At 53.2% G+C, this 15,132-nt stretch overlaps 2 protein-coding genes across 2 annotated transcripts; one reads left to right on the forward strand and one right to left on the reverse strand.

The window, feature by feature from the left end:
• Positions 1 to 6,325: 6,325 nt before the first annotated feature.
• On the reverse strand, positions 6,326 to 8,294 carry NECHADRAFT_49229 (uncharacterized protein; the record flags this gene model as incomplete). The annotated part of the gene is made up of 3 exons (XM_003050352.1): positions 6,326 to 6,955; positions 7,014 to 7,417; positions 7,466 to 8,294. Coding segments are annotated over 3 exons (1,863 nt in total), but the record flags the coding sequence as incomplete, so codon positions are not given.
• A 3,649-nt stretch (positions 8,295 to 11,943) lies between these two features.
• Positions 11,944 to 15,104, forward strand: NECHADRAFT_105285 (uncharacterized protein). Its single transcript, XM_003049978.1, has 6 exons — positions 11,944 to 12,297; positions 12,362 to 12,496; positions 12,560 to 13,946; positions 14,002 to 14,263; positions 14,320 to 14,404; positions 14,453 to 15,104. Exons 1-6 carry the CDS (start codon positions 12,245 to 12,247, stop codon positions 14,619 to 14,621), a joined length of 2,091 nt encoding a protein of 696 aa, XP_003050024.1. The 5' UTR covers positions 11,944 to 12,244; the 3' UTR covers positions 14,622 to 15,104.
• The last annotated feature ends 28 nt before the right edge of the window (positions 15,105 to 15,132 follow it).

Genomic DNA, 15,132 nt, shown 5'->3' on the forward strand with positions numbered 1-15,132 from the left:
GGAAAAGGAAAGCAAGAAAAGAAACGAAAAAAATACGTAGACCACACCTGAAAAAAAAAATGAGCGAGCGAGCGTAAAGGATGGATGACGATGAAAGTGGTTTGGGTTGTTGGCTTGCAGCTGCTGGTCTTTTGTTTAACCGACCTTGGCCGGCCGCTGGAGATGGGACGGATGCGGGAGGCGAAGGGGTGAGGGGGACCCATGATGCGAGGCGCTTTCCTAATTGGACAGAACTGGGCTGGCACGAGGTTCACTAGGGGCGGCCAGGGCCCACCGTTGCTTGAGGGCTTGAGGGGGGGTAGGGGGAGGCGAGGGTGCTAGGCGGCGTGCCAGGACAGGGGAGACAAGTGCTAAGGCAGGTACTAAGGTAGGTACAAGCTGCCCCCGCTGGGAAAAGGCGAAATTACATCTCGAACAGAAATGGAAGGGACAAAGACCGTCCGCGTACTGGCTACAAGGTTCAGCCTAGCTCAGGTACACCGATGGTGGACGGTTTCTGGGGACAAAGCGCTGACTGCAGAATAGGTGAAGACGATACTGAAGCAAACAAACACTGAAATTAGTAGCTGCATTGAGATCAGCTCTGTCTGTGCCTCAAGCTCAAGTCAAGTCTCAATCAACCTCAGACACATCCTAGGCTTGTCAAGCCACGCGGTTGGTCCGTAGGTAATTTTTGCAATGGAACCTAGAGACGGAGCTGAAGATGAAGTTGGCTATAAGCCGGATTTCCTCTTCGGGTCATTGCGCAAGAGGCTATACCAATGCAGTTCCAGGATGCTGACTCGGACAGACAGACATCATGTCTCTGGTCATCAGTACGGGGTACGGTAGATGGAATGAGGAAAAAGGAAGCATAATATCCCATCCATATTAAAGGGTCTCCAGCTGCAGCTTTCAGTGCGTGCCGCCCCTAAGTACGTATGTACGCACTGCTTTTAGTTGCAGATGAGATGGATGTGCATGTTGCCGCAGTGGGCGCGCATCGTGCCGTGTTGCGTCCAGGTCTGCTGGGCTGCCATCATCCATCCATGGATGGACGGGTGGGAACGCACCGGTCAACGGACGGGACGGGGGCAGGTACTGGTCCAGGTACCAGTTACCTTTCCCTCCATGGCATATACACCACAAGGTAGGTGCATCCCCGTGCAGAGGCAGAGGTCAGTCCTTCCTAGCCGCAACAGTCCATCCATCCATTGCACTTTCCTGCAGGGAACACGACTCAGACAGCGCCGTTCTAGCAAGATTGCCCTGCAAAAGGCGCATTAGACCTAGGGCTCTCCTTTCAACGAGCCCACGCCAAACAAGAGCCGACCGACTCTTCCTGGTGAGCTTTTTTTTTTCTCTTCTAGGGACCGTTTTTGCCACTGAAGCCGCCGCCGCCATGAAACTCTGTCACCGCCATTGATGCTCCCTCTCGTTTGTCATTTCTAGAATTGGCCCTAGTGTCGGCTGTTTCGTCTCAACTTTTGAGTGCATGGGTCGACAGGTTGTGGGCTATTGGATCCAACACAATCTTGGGGGCCGCCAGACCACACAGACAGACCGCTCGTGCGCGCCATCCATGGCAGGTTTCATCGCTTCCCTATGACAGACTGAGAGAACTCGACGGGACAGGACAGGACCCAGCGACCCTGACAACCCTGCAGGTCCCCTCCCCAACGAAACCCTCCGAAGGCGACATGATGGAGACGAGACCCTCCAGCGAGAATCATCGCGCTTGTGCCCGTGCCCATGGCTATGCCCGTGCCTCTCTACTCGTGGCTTTGCAAGCCCCTGCTCCTCATGGACGGAGCATGGCTGCCCCAGGATCAAGGAGCCGGGCTGGGGTCTACGCACACGCAAAACGACGTCGTTGCGACTCAGCCAGGCCATAGCCTCCTGTGGTGGATCACGATGAGCTCGCTACACATCTTTGGCTCATACATGTCCCAAGCTTCCTTCTCTCGCCATCAAGTAATACCCAGGAAAGGCGGTATAGGTTTTGCGAGAATTTGAGAAACACCATGTCGGTCCTTACTCTCCCAGGAACAGTGTGGCCGGATATGATAAACATGGCATTCCTCCCCAGCGCCACGCAACTAGCAAGACGGAGAGCACCACACACACCAAAGAGATGCCCTTTGTCACGCGGCGCCGGCTCATCCCGCGTCAACTTCAAGATCTACTTGCCAGGCGAATCAGCAATGGCGATTCTACTGATAACCGGATGACGCCCGCACCAGCACCTTTCTCCATGTCTCTTTGATTCACATCTACGCGCTTGATACGGAGTATTGTCTCTCCTTTACGGATACCTTTAGCCCTCACCAGGCTCCCGGTGCAGACCTGTCGAACAGGCAGGACATGGGTAAGCACGGACGTCCATGCATATCCCTGTGATGACGCCAAAAACCAGGTCCCAGGTGCGCGCAAACACGATATCACCAGCCTACCTCCTCGGACATAACCCTGGGGAATTCGACTCCTCGATCAACAACCTTGACGAATAACCCAAGCTCAGCTGCGCTTGGTGTACGTACTCGGCACAGGACATATGGGATCAAGATAAACTTGCAGTTGGCAGGCAATACGAACACGTCCTCATCCTGGGCCTCCCACCACCACACGCAGTACAGGTCATTTGCACTACACCACACTAACACGGCAAGCTCCTCGGTTCGGCGATCATAGTCTCTGGCCGAAGATCCCGCACATCTAATCTACCTATGACTGACCACCAACATATCCTTCGGCGGCCGTTCCTGGTTCACGTTTGCAGGCGACGTCTCGCAAGGGGCAAGACATGTCGAAAACCTCGGGGAATTTTAAGATTTCAAGGTGACATTGACGTATTCCCTCATGCGTTCCTGTCCCGAACGAGTTATCATCTCCTCGAACTCCCGTTGATCGACAGTGAGACACGGTGGTGCTTGGAAATCATCGAGAGTGACTACCGAGACGTTTCCATTCCATCGCGGAATATCGCCTTTTGCCTAAAGGATCTCTTCAGTGGTTGTTTCTCGCCTCTCAGCTCGGGCACATGTTGTACAACCACAACCACCGCCATCCCGTCATCCCAGCAGGGGCTCCTTGCAGCCCGGTAGTCAAGGCTTTGGGGTCTGCAGGGGTCTTTGCTTCACGGGCCCTCGGCCGGTATTTTCGTCGAGATCATCATGAGGCCATTTATCCGGCCAAGACTGGTTGGTTGGTGTCGTCGTCGCCCGTCAGCAATACCGTCAGCTTCGGCCCTTTGTTTGCTTCTCATGAATCGCTGATGAATACTTCAAAAGGCCTCGCGGCGCACGTCCTCTGGGCTTGGAGGTGTTAGCGTCAGGGGCGAGGGCCTCAGGCTGGATGGCTCGATAATGCACGGGCACATCGACATGGGTTGAAAGGAAGAAGTCAAGGATCAACCACTCTGACCCTTGAGCGGGATGTCGTCTGGTTTCTGGTCCTTGTCACCGTTGGTTCCCCCCACACTTTGATACTACTCTCCACGGGCTTTGGAAAAGGAGGAATATGGTGACTATCTACGGGAACAACGGACGAATACTAGTCCCTTGCTTGTTGGGCCGAGGATATGTCCCTTGCTCAAGTCTACTCTCACGGGGGCCTCCTATCCAAGGATCAAGGACTTCCTATATCGGCCAATGTCCATCACAGACAGTTGTTGGTTGAATGGCAGAAGTCTCAACAAGTATCGAGACCAGACTCGACGGCCTTGTCAACTTGTCTGCTTGTTTCACTCGTTGGTTGCAACCGGAACACAACGGTACAGATACGCGCTGTGGGAGAAAAAGAAAAGAAACCTCACAGTTTGCTCTTTGACGCTGCTTGTCTCAGCACAACCGCCCCCGCAGATTCCCACCGATTGGAAGTTTGGTATCACAAGAGGCTGCATCGCAGATGCATTGGACTGGAGTCACGGACCGGTGACGGCCGACGTGCTCCACGGTCCTGGGACGATTGATGATGAATCCCACCGAGACAGTCGCTCGGCCCCGTTCATTCACGTAATTGTCGCATTGCATGGCATCTCTCATCGACGATCGCCAACGAGCGTCGCTTCTCAGGCAGCGCAGCGCCTATACACACGCATGCACACGCATGCACACGTATGGCGTTGGCGTTGACTCTGCCATGTTTTTGCATGTCGGAACGCAAGCCGACTGTGCCTATCTGACCAGCTAGAATTCCAAGGCGAAAATAGCACAGAGCGTCAAGGGAAGAGCTGAGGTTGGACAAAGAAGCTTGGTTGACCTGACCCCCTGCATGAGGCGTCATGACCGAAGAGGGATGCAGTGGAAGGTCCTGCATACTGGGTATTCTTCCGGACAGAGACTGCAAGATGCATCAACAAGTGCGCATACCAGTTCAGCCTCTCCACCAGACACCAAAGCCTGACGGTAGCGCGGTCTGTTTCATGACCAGTTCTCGCCACCGTCACGACTATTGCGAGCCGTCGCAACATCAACATCTCCGAAGCTCCCGGCCGATGGAGCAGGCCGAGCAGCTCTCTTTCTTCGTAGGAAGCCCCTGGTCAAGAAGTTCTTGACCGCTTCTCTAAAATGTCTTTGTCCATTTCAAAATCATGGTCCGTGACGGGCTAGGGGTTGGACTATCTGGAACCGCGCGGAACCAATTCGCTCCACCAGCTGGACCTTTCAACCTCTCTGAGGGTGTGGTTCAAGGGAAGGGAATGGTGAAGGGGCCTGATGCTCGATCTCTGTTGTGCACAAATGGCGTGCCTTCCCGTGCTGTATCTCGCCATGACCCGCCGGCCCTGGTCCCGGTGCTGTCATGGTATCAGATCATGCAGGTACCGAGTCTGGTACACAAAGCAAGCCCATCTCCGGATCTGCCTATCATGGCATTCTTTCACTGAAGAGAAAAGCGGACGATGGAGTGTTGATGATCACAACTCAGTTCTTGTCGAGACACGGCTTCTCCATCAGCCGGAGCTGCCCATGCAACAAAGAGTGGTACGCACCATCCATGCTGAGCCTTGGCCCAGCGCGCTTCCAAGTCAGCTTCTAGATTTCTCGCTACAGTGCGTCTCCTCCACAGTCCAGTCCACACCCTCCACCTCCTTGAAGTCGATCCCCACCTACCAGAGTCGGCAGCGGGCCGCTCTGTATCACGCACGGCACGGTCAAACTCTATGTGGCCACCTTCCTCGATCCCAGGCAACCCTAGCATGTTCGTCTCGATCTGAATGAGGCCGGCCTTGGTTTCCAGGATGCGATCGAACTCCGGCCGGGGTCACACCGACTTGGTCTGGTTGAGCAAGACCATTGCCAATGGTTTGAGAGAATATCATAGACGCAGCGCATCTCGATACATAACACGCACCACCATGGGCCGCGTGCAATCGCGTGGGCCAACCGCCAAGCTGTGTCTGTTAGACATCATCCAATATGCCGGGTCAATAAAGACCTGTCACTCCACTTCGTCTTGTCTCTTTTCTCGCATCCGGCCTTGTCCCAGACTAAACATCTGCTGTGCCGTCGCTTGGAATCGTCAAGGTTTGCCGGCATAGCCATTTCTGCGGCCCATAGACTACACCACCACACCATCATGTCGGTTGCCTCAACAACAACTGGCCGTATGCAGCACCCAAGTCTTGTTCTTCTGATACGTCTTGAAAACCAGCCACCCATTGTGAGCTGTGGCCTTCTGTATCCGGCAACAGGGAGAATGTCACTTTCAGCTGAGAAGACAGGGCTTGACTTTAACCGCCCACCACATCACGCCAGACGTGCAGCACCGGCCATCCACACTTCGCTAGAGATAGAATCGCACTCGACGTAACCGACATCAGCTCGGCTTCTGAGCTGCTGTACGTAACAAAGTGGGATTTCTGTACTAGCCAGTCTACCATAGACAAAGAGACGCTGGATCAAAGCCAACCCCGTCTCATGAACCAACCCATCGCTCCAACGCCATAAACAACAACAAAAACCAAGAAACAAGAAACCCCTGGTTCTCCCGAGTGATGAATAGATGTCAGCGATGTCGGCACGAAAACGGCGCCCCCCATCCATAGCACCCCATGTACCCATTCGTCCTTCTAATAACATACTCAAACACCAAGCTGCCATGCCTGCCTCAAGTACCGATCATAAGCCAAGTCGGTCAACCATAGCTACTCCTCCCCATTTCCACACACTATTTCTCCAAGAAGAGAAGTTCTGGGTCCTAATCGTCTCCTTCATTGTCTCTCCAACCGTTTTTGGAATCCCGTTGGAACCGAGACCGCAGTTCGATACTGCGTGTCTTATTTGACCAGCTACATCATATCACAGTTAGCCAAATATCCAAGTAGCAGCTTGGCCATGAATATCACTCACATCTTGAGTCGGCCGTCGTCTCCGCAAGACGCCAGCACAAACGGATCCGTCGGATTCCAAGTCACAGCGTTACATCGAGGATGATGGCCGGGTAGCCGCTCAACCGGAGCGCCCGTGTTCTTGTGCCAGATCAAGATGTTGCCGTCCTCGCTTCCACTCAGGACGAAACTCTCATTCGGTCCACCGAAGGAACTCCGGATCAGGAATTGGCCACCGGTGTGGCCAAAGAACTTTTGCACAGAGTTCCGCGTGAAGAGGTCGATGAGCTGCGCCTCTCCATCGCTCTTGTTGACAAGCAGGTGCCGTGAGTCCTCGCTGATGCTAACCGAGGTAAGAAGGGCCTTGAGCTCCATATCAAACTCGAGCTCTCGCGTCAGGGCGTTGTAGACGTGAATTGTCTGCAGATGATCCACGGCGACAAGCCAGCGGCCATCGGGAGATCCGCATATGTCCTGAACACGATGCTTCTTCCCCCACTCGTACACTTCATCATCATGCACATTCACAGTCCGCAGGCTGTAGTTGGGATCAAGTGTTCCGAGAACGAATGACCGGTTATTCCGGTCCCAGACACATCCACTTACGGGCTCATCAAATCGACTAAACTTCTTGATGAGTGTGCCGGTCTAGAAATCAACTGTTAGTATCCCATGAGAGGAAAGGGCCTTTCTTCCAACTACTCACATGGGTGTTCCATAACCGAGCAAATCCATCCCTGCAGCAACACACAATCATGGAGTCATCTGGGCTGAATGAGATGTTTCCAACACCACCCTCGTGGCCACGAAGAACGTTGAGCACGTCGAATGTCTTGGCACTCCAAATCATAACGTAGTCACTGCTACCACAGGCAGCGAGCCTGGTTCCATCATGTGAGAACTGGACCTGCCAGATCTCTCCATCGAGATCAGACACCTCCACTGCCACCTCTGTGGGGAAGTTTCGTTTATCGCAAAGATGATCCGAGTATAGCGATGGTGACAACGCCTCGGTATGATACAAACAGGTATCGATTTGACTCTGCTTGACTTGTTCAAGGAGGACCGCAAGACGATTCTCAGGTAACATGACCGAAGGAGATATACATTCTACGCAAGTCAGTTGGGGTCTAGTAATGTTTAGGAAAGGTAACTCACTGGAAAGCTGCGATAATAATCGCTTTCGAGACTCGCCGCCAGCCCCATCCCACTCTGCTCTTACCATGAGGTCCTCAACAGAACGGCACATGAGCAAGCTTGACAGGAAATGAAGCTTTGCGGTGTCGTGCGATAGCGGGGTCAGCTCTCCTCGAAGAACTGTGAGGGCCCGGCTGGTGTCCTTCTGCTCCAACAGCTCCAGAAACTTCTGCTGCCTTAGCCAGAACCTCATGGCGTTTCGGTCAGCACCGGCTGCCAGAACGAGCCCATTCCCTTGGCCATCTGCCTCGTATGAAGCGCCGGCAAGCAGCTCCTCTGCCACGGGCCATGAGCCACTGAGCACGGCAGATCTAAAGCCGGCCACAGTGGGACTCTCAAGCTCATAGCCACTCTCCTGGCTTACATTGTCGGCGGCAGCTTGGTATCCCATATCAGATAATGCCTGTATCAACAGTCGGGTCACCTCTTGACGGTCATGACCAAAGTATGTTTGGGGTCGTTGGCTCGATCTGCCAGCAGCATTGTTCTTGTCCCTGGCTGAACCGTTCAGCGCGGTCTTGTGGCCATTAGTCACTCCTGTAGAGGCCGACTGCTGGGACTGCGAAGCGGTCGAGCCGTTGGAGAATCCTAGGGAAGCGCCATTGTGCGGATCGAGTGTATCACTCGCGCCCATCCTGTCGTTGCCTCGTCTTCGTTTAGAAGGGGGCTCGGCAATAGCGTCGTAAACGCCCTCAGACTCGAGACAGGAGTCAGTCTGGAGGTCCAGAAGAGGGTCGAAAGACGGCGATCGTGGGCGTCGTCCGAGGATCTGAGGCGGCACGGGACTCGAGAGCCTGTCAAGGCCAGCAGCGGAAGAACCTATATTCGCAATGCCGGTTGGGGATCGACTCGGGTGGTGTGTGTTGTGGCCTTGGAGGGCGTTGAAGCTATAATCTGTGGTGATGTTGGGGATTTGGGCAGAGATATCAGTGCTGGAAGGGATCGAGGGGAGTTGCGGCGTGTGTGGGTGGTCGGAGGTGTGATCGGGGAGACTGGGGCGTGAGGGCTCGCCGGAGGAGTCCAGGACGGCCTCTCCGCGGCAGCAGACCGCGGTAAGAAAAGCTGGGGTTAACGAGAAGCTGACCGTTGGTCAGAAGAATGCGGCATCCGAGTGGGAGGGTGGTAGAGGCGTAAAACTAGCTCGGGACCAGCTGCGAACGATGATGTGTGGAGTCGTGATAGCAGTTGGAAGCGGGAGGTGGAGGTGGCGGCGCTCAAGCTGAGGGAGGGATCCGGCCGCATGTGACGGACGAGATGAGGCGTGTGAGAAATACGGGGGCCGTCCGAGGAACAAGACAAAGACGAGCGGGAGAAGAAGCCTTTCTTGTAAAGCTGGAGAGTAAGCCGAGAGTTCACAGCTAAGGTAGGTATGATGCCAGGTGGTTGTCGGGGCGAGGTTGTCCAGTCCGTGCAGCTTCCGTGGATGGGGCAGGACGATGAAGTGCGCCTTCTGGGGCCTGAGGTGTCGTGAGGTCACCTCATTAGAGGAGGCTTGTCGCTAACAGGCGCTTGCTAGGGCGTTTCTGGGGGCCGACAGTGACGATCCAGTAGCGTCTTGGGGGGCTCCAGGGCTACCTACCTATTTGAGGGGGCCACCTACTTTAATCGTCACACGACGAGATTCTTGTCCAACGCAGCAACTCTAGATTGGGTATTATGCAGGTATGAGTTGTGGATTCCTGCGTAGGGATGATTATCTTGAGTGAGGATTTGGCATGGATCGGTTTAATGCCTCGGGTAAAGTTGCTACAGTCCAACCTGTGATGAATGGTCCTCAGTTGGTCAGTCACCTACCCTGGAGGACGGCATCACTGCCGCTGGACCCTGCTTTTTCCAGAAGCTCCTCACCCATCCTGATAAATGTCCTACAAATAAAAACCTTAGGGTTTCACACTTATGGATCAATATGTTAATTCTAGGAGTAGAAATGTATATCTAGTCGGTGCCATGCACGATGTTACATCTTGGCCGAAATCGTTTGCTGCATGTTATCACATGTAAGCGATAACGTGGCAGCGCATTTCGTCATCCACTTGAGACCATCCCGGCATTCCACCCGGTGTCAGACTAGATACGGAGTTGGAAGACAATTCTGGTTTGATCGGGTATCATGTTTACTCTTCAAAACTACTAACTAGGCGACATATCTTGACAGACAGAGGCTAAGGTACAGGCAGTGACCCAACCGAATCCCGTCTTATATCGATGACCTCAGACACTCTCACCAACCACCCTGGTATTCTCTATCATATCACAATCAACTCGAAAATGGTCAGACACGAATAATGAGGGAATAAATGTTTAGCTGTAGGATCTATGTGAGGTCTCATCGCGATTTTCAGCGCCAAAGTGCAGACTTGGCAACCAGCAAGTTTCGGTCTCCCAACGTCTTTATCCCAACTGTGGCCAAGACTTCAGTTTGAAGCAAGCGTTAATACTGCATCGAAGACCCAAGGAATTAGATGACACACGATGGCTGTGACAAAGTCCCAATAACTATTGTGGGAATGAGGTTATATGTGTTGCCTTGCCCCGAGAACACCATGTACCCTGCTCGTACTGTTACAGACGACTTTTCACCAAAATGAACTGGAACAGCCTCACTGAGTAGTTATCTTAATGAGGGTGGCTATTCTATACAGTCAATACCGGCCAATGAGTACAATCCTCAGGTAAAGATCGGACATCTGGTTACAAAAAACATCCAGAAGACGCACGTGGGTGTTGGGCTCAACAACATTGTGCCCCCCTTGGTGACGGGAAAGCCCCATGAAGATTTCTGTGCCTTAGTTGAAGGTACCACAACACAAAAATGCTATGCATCATGGAAACAGACCTTCCCTAACGCTGATAACAATGCTAGAGGTCGACATGAAAAGGGTGGCGTATTGGGATAGATGTAGGGGTCACCACTAACCAGATATTCCAGTTCGAATTGCATATTCCCCATCAACCGGCGATGTAAATGTTACAAGGCCATGCGGTTTTATAATCTACGGGTTTAAGACTCTACGTCCTTTCGGCCCAAGAGGGCTGTGGCTAGAGCTCCTGAAGGATGGACTACTATACGGAGAAGCGAGTGACCAGAGCCTGGTAGGGCACGGTGAAGTCCGGGCTGAACACGACAATATCGACAAGTAGTCGTTACCTTGGAAGGCAGATCTTTAAAAGAGCAAATGCTTAGAAGAGATCAAATGCCATACAGCTTTGTTGAGTCTTGACCTTACTCCCCACATTGAGACCATGGGAGTCTAGCAACCGATGATGAAGCGAGCTGCCCCCTGACTTGATGTTCAGAACCTCTTAACCGAGAGTCCAAGGCCTGTGAGAAATACCTTTCAAGTAGACGCTGCAAAATGGCCAATATAACTATATGTACGGGTGAGTCTCGACTTGGGATAAGCTCTGCCCTGGAGGGGCCTTGGTCAACCAAGCCATACGCAAGTGATCTTCTTTCGTTCTAAACACTTCACCTGCCGTTCTTCCGGAAAATGCCAGTACTCGAAGAGATATGAAATATGCTCGACTACTCAAGTAGTTTGTCTCTTGTTCTGTTTGTCCTGTGCCTTGTCGTATTCGGCCCATGTAGTTGGCGGGTTCCCTTGTGACCCACCAACTCTCGCGCGCATGATGCTCCCCTCAACGCCATGAACCTGCGTTCGCCATAATCGATAAGGATAGCCTGACCCCTGAACGGTTAGTTTGATAACTCACTTGGCTGTCATATTCCTGATTGGCTTCCAATATGGGTCATGCCAAGGTCTTTGACTTTCGGCGGTGAGCATTTCCATGTCTCTGATTTCGCTTACATGTTTATATACTCTAGCAATTCTGTTTATTCTCGTGGTTAACGCTACATAAGAGCAGGAAATTCGTATTCGATAAGTAGATTGATATTGCTGCGATGCTCGGTTATTTCTCTCTTATCAGTATCACTCATGAGCGAGATTAATCTTCTGGCCTCTAATGACTCGCCATGAAAGTGGTTCCCGCCTCAAAGTATCGAGGCCTCCGGCAAGGCAAGACAAAACAACTGACAGACATGTCTCGCAAGGCCTCGTCACTGCCGTCGTTTCTGTGGCACCTCTACCGGAGGCATCCATATTCTTCTCTCAGGAACGCATCACGCGGTGACGTCTACAGCCCAGGCTGCAGAATTATTGCCCTCCAACCCGTCTGATTCAAGCCACAGCTCCATGAAGTTGGTGGCAACGCAGTGTCACGTGCCTGCCGCGCTTGTTAGGGAAAAAAGCTAGACCCCTGCTAGCCACCAGGCAGGGACGATCGATTGGGCGAGGCTACTGCGCCACTCTGTGGCTCGAAGGGGACGTAATGACGGCCCAGCCAGGGCAGCACGGTAGCGGGCGGCGCAACCTTAGGGCCCTTGGGCTTAGGCTCGTGAATTCGGTGTCGTCTTCTTGGTCCCTCCTTATTCTATCCAGCATCACCACGCATTTTCCGTACTTCACGGCCTTTGCCCGCCAAAGACAGTTTTCTATCCAGTTCATCGCAGGCTGCTCGACCTGAACCAGCCTAGGAATCGCCGAGACCACACCGATTCGATTCCCCTGTAGTCGAGCTTGCGCAACCTACGCTCCAGGAGCCCTCCACCCCGACCGCTTACCGAAAGTCAACCACTACCCTCCACCCTCCGTCACCGTCGCCGTCGCCGTCTCCGTCGATCCGACTTGATCCTGCACATATCCCACGCATATAAGAGTCAGAATCATAGTACACAACATGAGCGGAAACCTCTCTACGCCGGGCGGCATCTCAGATCCCGCTCTGATCCAGTGAGTCCCCCCGCTACGCTAACCCCTCGGTGGTCGTGGATTGCCTCTAACCTCGCACCTCTAGGCTCGTCAACAAGCTTCAAGATGTATTCGCGACCGTTGGCGTCAACAACCCCATCGACTTGCCCCAGATCGCCGTCGTGGGCAGTCAGTCAAGTGGAAAGAGTTCAGTACTGGAGAACATCGTTGGTCGAGACTTGTGAGTTGCCTCATACCGCCTCTGCTGTGCTGCAAGGTGCTTGGAGACTGACAGCTATCCTAGCTTGCCCCGAGGTTCCGGTATCGTAACCCGAAGACCTCTCGTCCTTCAGCTTATCAACCGCCCTGCGCAATCCAACGGTGTCAAGGCCGACGAAGTTGACACATCCAACGACAAGGCAGCGAACCCCGACGAGTGGGGAGAGTTCCTCCACGTCCCTGGTCAAAAGTTCTACGACTTCTCTAAGATCCGAGACGAGATCAACCGGGAAACAGAGGCCAAGGTTGGACGGAATGCCGGCATCTCTCCAGCTCCCATCAACCTGCGAATCTACTCTCCCAATGTCCTCACCTTGACATTGGTCGATCTGCCTGGTTTGACCAAGGTGCCCGTTGGCGACCAGCCCCGCGATATCGAGCGACAGATTCGAGAGATGGTGCTCAAGCACATTGGAAAGTCGAACGCCATCATTCTTGCAGTGACCGCTGCCAACCAAGATTTGGCCAATTCCGATGGTCTGAAGCTTGCGCGAGAGGTCGACCCCGAGGGTCAACGGACCATTGGTGTCCTCACCAAGGTCGATCTGATGGACGAGGGAACCGACGTTATTGACATTCTGTCGAACCGTGTCATTCCTCTCCGACTAGGCTACGTCCCCGTGGTCAACCGAGGCCAGCGCGACATTGACAACAAGAAGGCCATCAACCAGGCGCTGGAGGCCGAGAAGAACTTTTTCGAGAACCACAAGGCCTATCGTAACAAGAGCTCATACTGCGGAACTCCTTACCTGGCCCGCAAGCTGAACCTCATCCTCATGATGCATATCAAGCAGACGCTGCCTGACATCAAGGCCCGTATCACCAGCTCTCTGCAGAAGTACACGTCCGAGCTTGAGAGCCTTGGTCCTTCGATGCTTGGCAACACCTCCAACATCGTTCTCAACATCATCACCGAGTTTACCAACGAGTGGCGAACAGTTCTGGATGGTAACAACACTGAGCTGTCCAGCACCGAGCTTTCTGGTGGTGCCCGTATCAGCTTTGTCTTCCACGAGCTCTACTCCAACGGTGTCAAGGCCATCGACCCCTTTGATGTTGTCAAGGATGTCGATATTCGTACCATACTGTACAACTCTTCCGGTTCTTCCCCAGCGCTGTTCGTTGGCACCACTGCTTTCGAGTTGATTGTGAAGCAGCAGATCAAGCGCCTGGAGGACCCCAGCTTGAAGTGTGTCTCGCTGGTCTACGATGAGTTGGTGCGCATCCTGTCTCAGCTTCTCGCCAAGCAGCTGTATCGCCGGTACCCTTCGCTCAAGGAGAAGATGCACGGTGTTGTCATCGCCTTCTTCAAGAAGGCCATGGAGCCCACTAACAAGCTGGTCCGAGACCTCGTCTCCATGGAGTCGGTTTACATCAATACTGGTCACCCTGACTTCTTGAACGGCCACCGCGTAAGTTGATTCTTGACTAAGACTACCCGAGAACGTCACTGACCCAAATTTCTAGGCCATGGCCATGGTCAACGAGCGATACAACCCTGCCAAGCCTGTCCAGGTTGACCCCAAGACTGGCAAGCCCCTGGCTTCCACTCCTCGTGCCGCCAGCCCAACAGTTCCCGAGCCTGACTCATCTGGGAACTCTGGCTTCTTTGGCAGTTTCTTCGCAGCCAAGAACAAGAAGAAGGCCGCCGCCATGGAGGCTCCTCCACCCACCCTCAAGGCTTCTGGCACCCTGTCGGAGCGGGAGAACATTGAGGTTGAGGTTATCAGTACGTGATGAGACAAACTCACTTCCGTATGGATGCAGTTGCTAATTCATCGACAGAGCTGCTGATTTCGTCTTACTACAACATTGTCAAGCGGACCATGATCGATATGGTTCCCAAGGCTATCATGCTTAACCTTGTCCAGTAAGTAACTCGGTAACTATCTGCTATATGATCTAACCACGTTTATAGATTCACCAAGGATGAGATGCAACGGGAGCTTCTGGAGAACATGTACCGAACTGACACACTGGACGAGCTCCTCAAGGAGAGCGACTTCACTATCCGGAGAAGGAAAGAGTGCCAGCAGATGGTCGAGTCTCTATCCAAGGCCAGCGAGATTGTCAGCCAAGTCCAGTAATGCCATCACCCATGAACGAGGCTACTCACGTATTCGCTTCTCGATCCGGCGTCACCCTCAGACTGTATCCCTCAACACAAACACCCTCCTCCATAAACCGCACCACAAGCTCCAAGGGGATCACCGCACAGCAGTCGTTCTCTAAACCCTTATCTCCCCCCTTTTCACGACGTCCCGAGCATCACTTTTATTTTTCGATACCACGACATTTCAGAAGGAGACCTAGAGTAGACTGCTTAATGACTTATATTGGGGTGCATGGCTTCCTGGACCATGTATGCAACACGGCAGATGGGGTTTGGAGGCGAGACTGGTTGCTGTGAGGGTTATCAAGGAGCAGGAGCAGGAGTACATGGGGGATTTGCGTTGGCCGGAGTGCGACGGGTTTGTCTTGGCCTCTTAGCTGCTAATGTTATTACTATGCCCGATGACTCGTCAGCAGAGTGACGAGATGTAGGTAGAATATATAATCATTTCCCCTATATTTGGATGTGTGTTCATTAGTAGCCGC

Source organism: Fusarium vanettenii (assembly GCF_000151355.1).
Source record: "Fusarium vanettenii 77-13-4 chromosome 9 genomic scaffold NECHAsca_6_chr9_2_0, whole genome shotgun sequence".
NCBI classification, from domain to species: Eukaryota; Fungi; Ascomycota; class Sordariomycetes; order Hypocreales; family Nectriaceae; genus Fusarium; species Fusarium vanettenii.